Raw genomic sequence first — 15,280 nt, 5'->3', positions numbered from 1 at the left:
AAAACAGAAGTACTTGGGGCAGGCTAGGTTGATGCCACAGGGCTGGTACAGGGCTGGCAAGCCTTGCCCAGGAGCTGGGAGGGTCTCCCGAGGCTTATGGGTCATTCCCCAATCAAAATTCCCTCAATGCCTGGTGGCAGAGGCTGGTCTGCAGCAGTCAAATCCCTCCTCTTAGTTATGTTCCTTCAGAGAAACTCAGCAGGTTTACACTAGGCCCAGAAGGTCGGGTTAAGGTACGCAACTCCAGCTATGTGAAAGATGTAGCTGGAATTGGCCTACCTTAAGCTGAGTTTGGCGCGATCTTCACAGAGAGAGGTTGATAGGAGCCAACGCTCCCGTCGGCCTCCCTTACTCCTCGCAACTGCCAGAAGTACCGGTGTAATGTAGTGGGGATTGTATCCCCTCCTGTAGTCCCTGTATTCACTCTGGTTTTGTAGTCACTGTTTGCTTTGTTGTGTTGTATGTGATTCTACTGTCCTGTGCTATTCTGGAATAACTCTGTGTGTGTGCCATAGTTTCCCTGGGCACTGCAACACTATCTGCATGAGGAAGGGAGGGCTGGGCTTGACTCACTTGAGAACTTGGAACCGAATAAACCTTCTATTCTACTTGCTGAGATTCTGATCTAACTGCGGACGAGGGCACGGGGCCTGGTGACTCCCCACACTCTGTGACAACTGGTGCCAACCGGAGCCATCCTCAGCATTTGATTCAGTGGATCTTAATTAGATCCACTAAATTAAATGCTAGAAGTTCAATCTCTGGCACGGCAAGTTGAGATGTGGCCTAATAGAAGACAAACAAGGCACTGAGTGCTTTTCCATTCCCCAGTCATTCTGGATTTATTTTTGGACTGCTTGCTATATATTACACCATCACAATACAATCATTTCTGCTCTGGTATCTTTGGCTCGACATTCCCGGTCTCATGTAGCATGAAAGTTATGAGATTTTAGTCACTAATTGGGAAAATGGCTGTGGCATTGTATCATAAACACGTACATGCAATTAAATGACACCCCCCGCCCTCCTTCCCATGCATGTAATGGCAAAACAGGTCCTTCTCACAATGAAAATGAAGGAGCGGAACAGATGGTGAGAACTTGGTTTCAAGTGATGCATGTATTAAAGGAGCCCATGCTGCCAGCTTCGCTGCCACACAAGATTTGTGCTACACTGGAAGCTCCCACAGGATGCTGGGATCTGTGAGGGGGTTCGCTGGGTCAGAGCGATTTGCCCCTTTTGCATTTAGAAGCGGGCTGCAGCAAGGATTAGGAATTCAGAGCTGCCCATAAAACGCTGCAAAGGCTGGGTTCTCCTGGGGCGTGCTTTACTGGCAGCTGTAGGGACCAAAGCCTTCTGTTTATGGCATAGATACCATGCTACTCTATCAACCAGCTTCGAGGAGCGAGAGAGGAAATTGGCCTCCCGGCCCCATTCGATCTTGGGCCTCCTTTCTGAGATGGCCAGCCAGGAAGTCAACTATACTACATGGGGAGATGTGGGGCCACGTATGTATCCTGCGAGGCGGGGGTGGGGGGCAGCCCCACCAGGACGGGGGCCTGCTCACCTCTTCGCTGTACTTGCTGACATATGAGTAGATCTCATTGAGCGCGCTCAGCATGTTGAACTCAATGGCATGCAGGCGGGACTGCTCTGCGAGGTAGGCGTTCATGTCCTGGTCGCTGATGGCGGGGAGCTTTGCAATGTCTGCGTAATACCTAGGGAATGAAAGGGGAGAGCCTATTGGCAAGGCCCCACGTACACGCCGATGCCTCCTGAATGTAATTTTTTTTAGCAGGCTGGCCAGCAGCCCGGCTCAGTCCTGGCTCACACTGGGTCTGGGACCCACCAACTGCCACTCTGCGTTTAAAGTATATTAGGAGCCAGGTGGACAAGCAGTTCTGGCTTGGGCCAGGAGCTGAGCCCCACTCCTCCCTCCCTCCACTGAGCAGAGGCTGCTGCCACCCAGCACGGCAGGGCCTCATATCAGCTAGGCTGAAGGGGGAGCTAGTTTTTAAACTGGCTCCCCTCACGGACCAGCTCCCACCTGGCACTCCATGCTGCTGCCTCTAATACAGAGGCAGCAGCACGGAGTGGTAGGGGGCTCCTCAGGTGTGGGGCCAGAGTACACAGTCTGCCCCCCCCCCCCCTGGGGACTATAGACTAGTTGAATAACCAATAAGAAATTCATGAGGTTACTCAACAACTCAATTAACTGTTATTTAACACCCCTAATGTAAACTGCCCCGGGTGCAGTCTCACCTCGCATTCATTGCTAAAGCAGGGATCTGCAGTTTTATCTGGCCTCTGTGCACTCTTTGCAAAGAGCCAGCACTGACCCCAATGCCTTCTCCTCCCTATTGTTCCTAACCAAGCAGGAGCCAAGGCTAGTGTGGTCCTAGAATCACAGAACACTAGAACTGGAAGGGACCTCGAGAGGTCATCGAGTCCAGTCCCCTGCCCTCATGGCAGGACCCAGCACTGTCTAGACCATCCCTGATAGACATTTATCTAACCTACTCTTAAATATCTCCAGAGATGGAAATTCCACAACCTCCCTAGGCAACTTATTCCAGTGCTTCACCACCCTGACAGGAAGTTTTACCTAATGTCCAACCTAAACCTCCCTTGCTTCAGTTTAAGCCCATTGCTTCTTGTTCTATCCCCAGAGGCCAAGGAGAAAATTTTTTCTCCCTCCTCCTTGTGACACCCTTTTAGATACCTGAAAACCGCTCTCATGTTCTCTCTCAGACTTCTCCTTTCCAAACTAAACAAGTCCTGTGTATATCTATCATTTTAACCCTGCACTAAATGCAGCCACTTTTGGAGTACTGGGAACAGAGAAACTTTTGATGGCTGATGAGGTGGTGCAATGACACAGCTTCTCCTGACTTGGCTCCCACACCGACCTACCTCTCTACCCAGCTCTTGTAGCTAGGGATATCCTTGGCATAGAGCAATTTGTTGGAGGGGGAGTCCTTGCCCAGGCGGTGCTCTGAGGTGGAACAGGAGTCCATGAAGGTCTGGGCCACCACAGAGAGGCAGGCATCTGTGATACTGCCCTTATGGATGTCGAACACGAACTGGGGGTTTTTTATTACGTTCACCCAGAACCGGAGCGGGAGGCTGTAGGGAAACAAGGAACAAAAGTAAGTTATGAACCCTAGCGACAGGAAGGTCCCTTTTGTAGCCATATATTTCAGCTCCCCAAATGATGTGGTCAGTGCTGTGCCCCTTATAAGCCCCAAGAGCCCACGACGGTACCACAAGCGTAGCAACGATACCCTATGCAGAACTGAGCCGATCTCATTACCAAATATGGGCCAGACGCTTGGCCATTTTTCTCCACTGATTTTCCAGCCACTTCTTGGCCCTTCCCCTGCCCACTCTAGAGGGGCTGCCATTTGAGTGCATCATGTGGCAGCTAGAAAGGCCATGGATGCGGAAGCCAGAGGTGAAAGTAAGCGGGTGCGCCCTGGGGCACGGCTGAGCTGGGGCACAAGCCGGCAGGGAGCTATTGAAAGAGCTGGCAGGGACCCCGGTTGCAATAGGACAGGACCTGTAAGAAATGTTAAGTTACTTTCAACGCTGGCTGAAGCCAAGCGGACTGCAAGTGGAGAGGAAGAGCCCCATTTCAGGAGAGCCCCCAATGTTTGCCCGTGTTGGGTGCTGGGGCTCATTAGGTAATCCAGGGGGCTTGGGAGGTCTTAGGGAGGTCAGTGCAGCCTGTTAGTGTCGTATCTCATTGTTCTTTACAGCAGCAGCAACACTGAGCTGGTGAGGAAGGGTGGGGTGCGACCGCTGCAGAGAGCAGACTCAAGGGCCTATTCCCAGCCCATCACCTGGGAAAGAGCACATCAGGTATCTCTGCCCTCTCCTCCCCGCCCCCGCCCATCCTGGGCCTTAGTAATCAAAGGAGAAATATTCTTCCCTTTTCCTTTGGCTCTATAGCAGGATCAAAAACCAGCTGCTGCTTTCTGTTAGCTTTCAAGTCCCAGCTCTTCCTTCCTTGCCAGCCAGCTACAAGGAAGCCTTCAGCCTTAACCCTTGCAGTACTGCAGACAAGTTGCTCAGTTCCATCCCAAGGCAGGGTCTGGTGCCAGTTGCCTGAACCCTCTGCTCCCTCCTAATCACGGCTCCCTGCCTGAGGGCCCTGAACTGCCTTCCAGGCTGGCCAGCTCTCCGGCCACTTTCCAGCAGTGTGCTGGGTGCTTGTGTGGCCACTCAGGAGAGATTCCACTGCTGCCCAGCTGATGAGCAGAGCACCGACAGCCAGTTTTTTTTGTTTCTACTGGTGGTGCACATTCCCACATGCTTTGGTGCACATTAAAAACATTTATTCTGCACATAAATGGAAAAGATTAAAGGAAACACTGCTTCCAAGAGCCTCCTCCCTAGCCCAAGCTGTCACGCTGGCTCTACCCTACATCTCACCCTGCACACCTCCCCAGCTCTCTTGCCCCTTCCAACAGGTGGCCAAGTCTCAATTTTCTGTTGGGCTTCCTCAAGAGATCTGATGCAGTCCAGGATTTAACCCTTTCCTGTCTTAAAGGAGCCTTGCCTAGTCCTTTTCTAGTTAACGGAGCATAGTGCTAGGACTTCTATTCCCAGTCCTAACACTGACCCAGTTAATACCTGGGACAAATGACTTCCTGGCTCAGTGCCTCTATTACTCTCTCTGACAAAGCTCGGCTCTCCCCCAGGGGCATAGCGAGCATTCGCTAACATTTGGAGAGCACTATAGAAATGTAAAGACACAGTGAAGGCTCAACGTAATGATGAGTTTGAAAACTAGAATTTACACCTCTGTCCTCCTGACTCGTCCTTTGTTCCTGCATGCAAAGCCATGCAATGGCTGGGAACCCATCAGCCGCCAGAACCCATGGGGTTTGATGGCTGTGGTAGAAAAACCTTTGTTGTTCGACACCGTTTCCCTTTTTAGCTTTAAGAAGTGTCATTTTATTCGGGATTCAAACATTTTACCCTAATAGCTCCTTCTTCTAAAGCTTTCGATAAATTGTTTTTACCTTCCCATAGCCTTAGCAGGGAATCCGGCTTCTGCAGACATGATGATTAAAGGCTTTTTAAACCGCGAGGGATTGGTGGTGGTGGGGAAAATATAAAAAATCTTCAGGGGGCTACCAATTGTTATGGTTTCTCCCTCCCCCAGAGGTTTCTCACCCATGGAGCTTTTAATCCTAAAATAACAGCAAAGGCAAAGATGTAATAGCTCCGATTGTTTTGAGAACATCGAGCCCAAGCTGTAGTTGTGTGTCAATTGCACATAGTTTAAGTGTGAGCTCCACTCATCCGCCCTTGCTCTCTGGAGCACGGCTCCAGAAGCATTTGGGGAGGAACAGCTGCTCACTGATTTTTCACCTATGAGCATTGGCAGGCATTCCCTTTGGATAATATCATACACATGAGGTATGGCCATTAAATGCCTGCCTGCATACAGCCTGGGCATTTCCAAAAACTCATTTCATTACACGAGGGAGGGGATGTCTCCAGACTATGATGCAAGACACTTTTGTTTAATTCCCAGGTTTGCCCAGTTTCTTTGTCTGTCTTTGCTATATAGATGGTAAGCGATTTGGGGCAGGAACTCCATTTTGTTATGTGGACAGCGTCCTCTGGGAACTACTAGAGTACAAATGCAACTCATTAAGGATTCCTGCCCCTGGAATGAAAGGAGGGGTCTGGAATGTACAGGGCTTCACCAGGCTCTAAGCCAGTGGTCCCCAACCTTCCGTGGCTGCCGGGCGCCCAGGGACGGGGCCACTCACGTGCCGGGCATCCGGGGGCAGGGCTGCTCACGCGCCATGCTTCCGGGGGTGGGGGCCACCCACGCGCCCTGAGCCCAGGGCCGGCACTGCGCATGTGCCGCGTGCCCGGGGCAGGGGCCGCCCATGCGCCTGGGGCCAGCACCATGCGTGCGCCGGGGACGGGGCCAACCTAGGTGTTTCGGTGGGCACACATAAATGCCCTGGTGGGTGCCATGGCGCCCGTGGACACCGCGTTGGGGACCACTGCTCTAGGCAATGTGCATGTATGAGGGGGAGGGGCCTCATGGAGCCTCATGCAGAAGGGGCGGGGCTATGGGCAGCCAGCCCTCAGGGTGTGTCTAGATTACAGAGTTTAAAAAAAAAAAACTGCCCGAGTGCTCCCTTTTGAAAAAGCAGCTTGCAAGAAGTGGTTGCAGTCTAGACGCTCTCTTTCGAAAGAGGCTTGTAGTCTAGACATACCCCAAGTGCGGCCCATACCATGCTGCACCTCTCCCAACCAACCCTCAGCTCCGCCTAGATCATGCTACAACTGGCTCCTGCAGCAATTTAAAAGTCCTGGAGCCCTGGCCCCTTTTAAATTGCTGGGCACAGGGGCAACTGCCCCCTCCCTCCCTGGCGGTGTCCCTGCTCAAAACCACATTTGTCTGAGTGGTGACAAAAGTTTGCAGGAGAGGCATTCGGTTTTCCTGTAACAACTCCCAACACGTTACAAGCAGTTTGCAGTTTCGTGGCTGCTTCATACTTGGAAAAATAACTGGATTTTAACAGATTAAGGCCAAGTCTACCCTGGTGCTTCACTGCACTGTAACTTTCCGGCTCAGGGGGTGTGAACCCCTCCTATCTGCCCCTCCCACATTGGAGTGCAGCAAATTGCAACACTGCTACCGTGCCAGGGGGAATGCTCCCAGTGCTGTTAGCTGCTCCCCACAAGGAGAGTACTGGGAGAACTTTCCCCTAGCACTTGTGCTGCGGCCACGCTTTCAGTTTACAGTGCCGGCCCAGAATTGCTACGTGTGGATAAATCCTAAGTTGTAAATTGTAACAGATTACGGTATAAATGAAAAAGCCGGGGACACGTTGCTAAATTCTCAGTGCTATTTTAGCTCTTTGTGGCTGGATCAATAACCTGTAGTAAGAGCTGTTGTACAGGTCAGAATTGGGAGGCACTGGCAGACTCTCTGGTTGATGGGGGTTCCTGATTTGAGTCATAGCGGGTCAGAATTGAGGTACATTTTCACAGCAGCCAGGAGGCCCCGTCACTGGGACACCACGGGTATGGGAGCTTTGGACTGAAGACTAGTAGCAAAACATTTTACCTAGGGTGCCTCTTCCCCTTATACCCATTCGGCAGCCTGAATGTGACAATTGCCCCCAAGAACCAAAGTTCCCTGAAAACGAAAAGAACAAGCTCTGGGACTCCTAGGCACAAGGAAAGGGGCAGGATTTTGCACACGTGTCTGTATGTTGGCATCTTCCTTCACAGTGACAGAGGGGAGCCAGGACAGCTGCATGTTTGTGCTGTGAAGCACTCCGAGCTGCCTCCAATGACACAGACTCTGTCCCTCCTCCCCCCACTCACAGCCCCATCCCTAGGTTTCCAGTCTTCCCCAGGGTGTGGATAATTGCTGAACCGTGCCCCCACCCCCATTCTCCCCCCATGCTTACCAATTGCTCTTCCAGGTGTGCCTCACATCTGTGTCGTGGATGCTGTGCTTATCGGCTTGCTCATCCAGGAAATCGAACATGTATTTGATGGCCAGTGGGAGTGCGCTGCCTCGGTGCACCGTACTGAACAAGGTCTCGAACAAATCATCCACGAATTTCTGCAGCGTACCCTAATGGGAGCAGCAACCAGCGCAGTGATGGGAGGGATGTATGCACACTCGGCTAAACAGCAACAGCAGGAGGGGGACACCAGATGGTGACACAGGCTATGCACAGCTCCAGAAAGGGCCAGGCACAGACCCCATAGGAATAGGTCAGGTGTATGTAACCTTATAGGAATGGGCTGGCTGCGCTGCTGAGGCGCATAGGTTTTATTTTTAATGTGACGCACACAATTTCTTTTGCAATCGGTGCCACAGCCATTGCTGAGGATGCTACAATAGGACGTCCAATTCCCTTGGCTGAGGAGACGGGTAAAGCATTTACAGGCATTTTAACTTTCTTGTAATTGGTGACAGGACAAAGAGTTGTTTAGGAGTGATTAGGGCTCTATGACTGGCTCTGCTATTGAATTGGTATATGACCCCAGGACTATCTATCCTCTCTGAATCCCAGCTTCCCCTGTGTAAAATGGGCATCATCATGCCCAATTGACAGGTCGCAAAGCTTCATTAATGGACAATCAAAGCATGAGACAGGGACTGTGTCTTTATAGGCCAGTTTCTACATTTCCCAGGCAGGCTCCAGTGCATGGTAATTACCTTCGTAGCTAGGAGCCTAGTCAGATAGATCTCTGACACCATCTTACTGCCCCGGTCGCCCTCCTTCTGGTCTCCGTGGTCATGGTTTTTGACCAGGTGCCAGACTTTCACTCCACTCTCCAGGTCAGGAGTGATCATGGGTGCCCTGGAGCGGAGACTGTCAGGGCTGCCTGTGTACCGGAACGTTGAATCTGAATGGAAAGGAAGAGAAGCCGGTGATATCCACAGGGAGCAGCTTCTGTCACTACTCCTCAGTAGTCCCCACACTCCCACTTCCACTGGATTATTCCCTGAATGAGCCTGCTCCTCTGTGGAATGATACGAGGTGCTTCAATTCCCAAGGAAATGTATTATCCTGACTCTACCCTCCCACTGTCCATTCAGCCTGCGGCAGAACGCTCTGGGGACGCTACCAAACTAGCGCACTGTCCATCTTTTCACCTGTCCTCTCATTCTTTTGAAAATGAACGTGGCCAACTCGACCCCCCAAGTCTCCACTTGCTTTTCTCAGCAACAGTAACAGTTAAGGGGATCAGTGCAGGGAAATGGAACAACTTATTACGAAAGTTGCAAAAGTTTCCTCCCTGATTAATACTGAGTGAAATATGAATATTCCAGCCAATTTAATTAAGGCACAGGGGATTAAAAGGAGGGAAAGGCTGAGAAGAACCTAGTAATTCTATTTTTAAACATGGCTCTGTTACTGATGCAGAATATGGAAGGTAAATCTGCATCCTCATTTGCATTTTGTCAGCGCAATTAGAATTATTAATATTAACGTTTGCCAAGAGTGTGCATCCTCGCAGTTCACAAATGCTCCTGCCCCTTATGCTGAAGAACAAGCTTTGGCATTGCAGCCCCAACCTGGGTCTCCTCCTCACATCACCCTATGAACAAAAGGCACTAAGAACTCATACATGGGCTAGACCTTGAAGGTGGCAAACAACCCTTGCTATGGTGCCACAGCACTGTTCTGCCAGCTGGTGGGTTTCACACCATTCAGATGACTCTTGGTATTTGGAATGCAGATTTTGAGAGCCACAAAACTGGGAAAGCAGGTGGATCTGTCAAGGGAGCTATTTTTGGCTACACAGTCGGTAGAATGAAAAAGCCGAAAAAACCTTTGTACCAGGGACTTCTCCACCATCCTTTTTGAAGGTGTATTATTATAGTTGTGTAGACAACACTATAAACATGCACCTGGCATCTAACAGACTCAATTACTCAGACTGTAAACTCTTTAGAGCATTGTCTGTAAAATGCCTACCAATACTGCTGTACAAGTAATAAAATTTCCGCTTCCCAGGTGTGTAAAGTCTTGCATACTGAGTTAACAACACTCTCACTTGTTGATTAGAACTAGGCAAAATGAGGAGCTGAGACCAAAAGGCTTGATCCACTAATGATTCCAGGCTACAGTCTAAATATGAATCTAGCAGTGGAAAAGTCAGCCCAGTGAGCCCTGAAATCGCCAATACTTAGCCCTGCTTCTTACCATATCGACTAATGGAGGTTCGAGAGATGCTGGCGGAGGCAGGGATGTTATAAGAGGAAGTCTGTTTAGGAACGAGAGCCACCACGGAGCGGTCTGACACCTGGTAAGGCAAAGGGAGAGAAGAAAGAGAACGAATGAGATTCTGTTGATGCCACCTTTGGAATACAGAATACTGCCAGCTAATCAGCAAACACTGACGGCTGTAAGTTTTAGAACCCAAATTTTGCAGAGAGCTAGAAAAATGACATATTGTTCATGATGGCAAGGTGGGAGGCGGGGAGGGGGGAGGTGGGAAACCAACAATTCCACTAGCCTGCTCGGTTTTCTTAATACAAGAGAGATACCTCTCTTTATCTTGTTGAGTCCTCTGCTGGATTCAAACCCCTGAAGGATAGGGCTGATAAATGAAGACATATTGAAGACTTTTTTCATCGTTTTGATTTAAGATTACATTTTTCCCAATAAAAATGGAGAATCTCAAGAATTGTTGCAATCTAATTAAAGTAGTAATGCAGAGGGAATAAAACAGCTATAATAATGTTATGGACCATAAAACACTCTTATTAAACCATTTTTTATTTTAACCATTTTTATGAACTTTAAAAGTTTGATTTACCGCTAAACTAGTCATAAAACCATCTTTCAGGGTCTTAAATTGTCTGTCCCTCTATCACACCAAAAAAGGATTAAATGTTGGGAAGTCAAACTATAAATGAACATTAGCACTAACGAGATTCTGTTATAGCAGGTTTTAGTGGCAGTGTTTAATTTTACCCACCCTATAAATCTAACAGTCACTGGAAGTTTTTAAACTTATCTTCATTCATTAAGGCTCTACAGATTTCAGTGGAATAGACCTTAACATTTTTAAATTCTGAAGTAAGAACTTTATGATTCAGCATAGCAGGGGAGTTTGGTATTCCTTCTAGAGTTCAGGCAGCGATTTACTTGAAGAGAGTGGTGGGTTATACAAAGAAAATAACCCTTGTTATCCCAAGTTATCTGCCCTCCAATTTGCCAGCCAGGGTGCATTATTCCATAAATCTGCACACTGGTTTGAGTAGGTGCTGCCCTGGAGAATTTATTAAGGACTTCTTCTCTTCTTCCTCAGTGACACCCACCCATCTATCGTCTCGCTATCAGTCACTCTGAAAGTTCTCCCCCCATACTGGCTTTGCTCTGTCTGTCTGATTTTCTCTCACTCATAGTCATGGATGGATACAACAAGTTCCTTATTCTGCCTCCTAAATTCTCTCTTTTTTGCACTGCTCTTCACGCCACCTTCCTCCCAGTGAACCTCACCACCCTACATGCTCGTCTTTAATTCCCCCCTCCTTGCATAGGTACCTCCAGCCTGTCTCACATCTTGCTTCTTTCCACACAACAATTCTGAAAATCTGACTCTTCCATTCTGTCCCTGTGGCCAACACACATTTGGACACTGATCAGCCCTTGTCCCTTCTTACAGTCTCCGTAAGACCCTTCTCTCTTCTGTCCAATCTGTCCAAAATGCAGTGGCTAAAATGACTATCAATCAATCAACCTCTTGTCCTTTCCTCCTTTGAAACCCACCAAATGGCTGACCAATATAACATGTCTGAACTTCATATCCTCATCTGTAAGATTCTGTACAGCTCTTTTCCAGTCTCCTCTTGGATGGCATCTCTCACCATCTCCCACCTTCTTTTTCCGGCCAACGCCAACAGCTTTTAAACCTATGCTGACTGTCATATTAGAGAAGACACAAGCAGCATGTCTGAGACAACAACGTAGATTGTAAGCTCTTTGGGGCAGGACTGTCTTTGCATTCTGAGTTGTAAGTGGCCAGAAGAGTGGAGCCATGATCCATGACTGGAGTTCTGTACCTGTACTACAAATGATGACTCAGGTGCAAGGGGAATAATCCCCCCGATGAGGCAGAAACCCAAGATTCTGGCCCACATGCAGTCTCCACAGAACCCTGAGCATCCTCCCTGAATATCTGTGTGGTCACAGTAGTGTGGAGGTCAAACTCTCCCGGGATGATTATGTTCTGCCTCTCTAAATTCTCCCGGCAGTTTCAAACTGAATGTAGTTTGAATATCTAGTGCAAGTGTTCAAAATAGCTGGCACATTTCACTTTAGCTGCAGGAAAATGATCTCTACTGCATAATGGCCTGTAAAGTGCTTTGGGATCCTTTAGGGTGAAAGATGCTATATAAATATAAGTTGTTATTATTATTATTATTATTAATACTATAACTTCATGCATCACACAGCAAAAATGATGCCACTTTGGTTTAATTTCACTAAGATGCAATCTAAGCATTCCAGGGCATGGAATACAAAGGAAGTTCTGAATTTTCACACAAAGAAACAATAATTTCCAGCCTGCTGTAGTTGGCTACGGTTTCATCAGAGCTGCAGTCAACTAGCAGAGCAGTCTTGCTCACTAAAGTCTGGCAGAATGACTCTTGTCAGCTAAAAAGCATCAGTGTACAAATTAGCATCAGATGTAACACATATTCCTTTCATATTCTGCCCCTCTGCCATCACACGCCTAAAAATCTTGGAGATGAACGAGATATTGGCTGACTTTTTTTAACATAGTTTGGTTTTCCCACTGGCTTGAAACATGCCTCATGAAACCCCTTCAAAAATAAAGATAAAAAACAGAGTGGGGAGAACAACAGACAAGAAGTCCAGCTCAGACCTTCTTTATTGACATGACCTAGCAGAGATACCAGATCTGCTAATAAGCTTCAGCTTTGGACATGCAGCAGCTAAACCCCTATAAGGTGTCTGAGTCTAATTTTCCATATGAATTTTCCCTTGCTGCTGTTAATTTTTCATTTTAAATAGTCTTCTAATCTCTCAACCCTTCCAGCCTCCAGTGAGCGATGTCTCTTCATGGTTTGCTGCCTTCAAATTAACCCTACGCAAGCCATTGTAAATCATTTGACGTTAAATTCTGGGTGGTTTATTTTTCCTGGGTAAGTTCCATGTGAGCCTACCCTACACAATTTAACAGCGATAGGGTTCTACAGAAATGTAATATGATTCTACAGACATTCTTTGAAAAGCCCTATAGAATTTAACAGAGAATGAGACCCTTTGTACAGGCATTTTAAAGACAGCCTATAGAATTCAGCAAGCAGGATATAGTTCTATTCAATTCTATAAAATAGTTCCAAAATAATCTATAGAATACAGATAATTTCCTATTAAATCCTATTTGGCTTTTTCCATAAGGGCATACATGTGAAAATCATATTAATAGCTGGGTAGAAAGTGTATCCGCTGACAGTGGAGGAGGTTGGACTGTATGATCATAAAACCCCAGAAAACAAAGATCCTGCCTTGATGAGCTGATGAAGAAATGTGGGACTAAAGAGAAAGATTTGGAATTAAATCATCAAATCATCAAATGATTGCTGATACTGTCCTGAAGCTGTACTGCCTTTGATCAAGCTAATCAGATGGATTAGTCCTCCAATGGGAGATCGCCACTGAATACTTAGGCGCTGCAGGAATTGTGTCAATTGTGATGGCAATTCATTGATTTAGTTGGGGTTGGTCCTGCTTTGAGCTGGGCTTGGACAAGATGACTTCCTGAGACCTCTTCCAACCCTAGTCTTCTATGATACTTCTGATTCCCTGTCCCAGTGTGGAGGTAAGAGGCTTGTCTTTCAGATAACACCTCCAGTATCTCCCAGTGGATAGACAAAGCACCGGACTCAGTAGATTAGGGTCCTCCCCACAGCTTTGCTTCACTTTCCCCATCTGTGAAATGGGGATGAACTAGAATACAAGAACTGGAGGGAACCTCCAGAGGTCATCAAGTCCAGTCTATGTGCTTTGCTGTCTATACAAAGACCTTCTTTGTGAAGTGCTTTGAGATCTACTGATGCAAGGTGCTATGTAAGCAGCGGCGGATATAGGGCAGGGTGAGCAGGGCGGATGTTCCGGGCTCCATGCTTCAATAGGCCCCGTGCATACGCTACTACCTGTCGGCTGTGGCTGTGGTGCATGCGAGAAATTGTGCTGCCCTGGGCCCCGCGCTTCAATAGACCCCGTGCCCTGGGCCCCGCAAAACTCTCATCCGCCCTTGTATGTAAGAGCTAGGTATTACTATTTATAGCATGATTCTGACCACTTGTGATTCTGGGAAAATGCTATGGCACTTTGGTCAGAATTGCAATGTTAACGCTGCTATCCTATCCAATTTACAAGGCCACATGACGAATCAGTGGCAGAAGCAAGATGTTCAGTCTAGTAGCCGGTGCTGCCTCTTAAAAAGATCATAAGAATGTAAGAACGGCCAGACTAGGTCAGACCAAAGGTCCATCCAGCCCAGTATCCTGTCTGCCAACAGTGGCCAATACCAGATGCCCCGGAGGGAGGGAACACAACATGTAATCTTCACATGATCCCTCCCCTGTCTCCCACTTCCAGACAAACAGAGGCTAGGGACACCATTCCTACCCATCCTGGCTAATAGCCATTGATGGACCTAACCTCCATGAATCTATCTAGCTCTTTTTTGAACCCTGTTAAAGTCCCAGTCTTCACTACATCCTCTGGCAAGGAGTTCCACAGGTTGACTGTATGTTGAGTGAACAAAAACTTCCTTGTGTTTGTTTTTAAGCCTGCTGCCTATTAAGGAGCATTGCATGGTCCTTATTTGCAGTACAATATGCACAGAAGAAATAGCAAATACTACTGCAGCTCTGAATTGCACAACTCCCCACACAGCACACCACATCTTCAGATCTCAGGGTGCATGCACCACACGAAGAAAGACCACACTAGACATTTCAGAACTGTGCAAATGTCTGATAGGAAAGTCAGGATGGAGGTAGCTCTTCTTTTGCCCAGAAATAGACCAGAACCACCTTTTGGGGAAGTACAGATCTGATCTTTGTGGTGTGGGCCCATTATTTTTATTTTGTTTAACCAAGCTGGTTCTTGCCTACTGATCACAAGTTGTCTTGCTCCTCTCCTCACCTTTTTCATCACTTCCTTTTCAGTCACGCACTGGGGGTGCACATCTATACTGAAGCTGGCTGGAGGGGGGGTATTGTCTTGCTCATGTAGATACTAGTAACCAGTTCTGCCTCTTAAAAAGCGCATAGCAGAGCTTTGATTGAGCTAGAGTGCTAAAAATAGCAGTACAGGTGCAACCGTGTAGGAGGCAGTATGGGCGACGCTGCCCTGAGTGCAGTCCCATCTGAGACCCTCGGCACGCGCTTTGGCATCTAGCCCATCCAGCTGCTACGGTGCTATTTTTAGCACACTACCTCAATCAAAGAAAGCCCACATACATGAGGTCGCATGGCTCAAGCCGATGCTAAATTGCAGCTGCCATCTTAGAAGCCTGCTGTGGTGATAGTTTCTGTGACACGGGTACCAATCTGCTAGAAACTGAGCCAAGATCCCTGAAACTCACTTCACAGAGAGGCCCCTAGATGGCCATGCAATAAGTGACCTTTAACTGAGAAACCAAATAAAAGGGGAAAGGCCCCTGTTCAGGACAGCGGACGAGTTAGTATCTCATGGGAAGGTCCACTTCTCTTGAGAAGACATCCTGC

General features: G+C 48.0%; 1 protein-coding gene across 3 annotated transcripts in view; it reads right to left on the bottom strand.

Moving 5' to 3' along the window:
* PLXNA2 (plexin A2) overlaps nt 1-15,280 on the bottom strand; it is a 326,357-nt gene that overhangs the window by 1,905 nt on the left and 309,172 nt on the right. For all 3 annotated transcript variants that reach the window (XM_075909971.1, XM_075909972.1, XM_075909970.1), the window contains exons 27-31: nt 9,711-9,810; nt 8,216-8,406; nt 7,455-7,624; nt 2,917-3,129; nt 1,571-1,721 (exon numbers count right to left, since the gene is read on the bottom strand). In XM_075909971.1, coding sequence (XP_075766086.1) covers nt 1,571-1,721; nt 2,917-3,129; nt 7,455-7,624; nt 8,216-8,406; nt 9,711-9,810 — 825 coding nt within the window. The remainder of the gene's footprint in view (nt 1-1,570; nt 1,722-2,916; nt 3,130-7,454; nt 7,625-8,215; nt 8,407-9,710; nt 9,811-15,280) is intronic.

This window comes from Pelodiscus sinensis, chromosome 27, assembly GCF_049634645.1.
Source record: "Pelodiscus sinensis isolate JC-2024 chromosome 27, ASM4963464v1, whole genome shotgun sequence".
In the NCBI taxonomy this organism is placed as follows: Eukaryota; Metazoa; Chordata; order Testudines; family Trionychidae; genus Pelodiscus; species Pelodiscus sinensis.
Note: the sequence above shows the minus strand (reverse complement) of the source record. Positions and strands in the feature narration are given on the sequence as shown.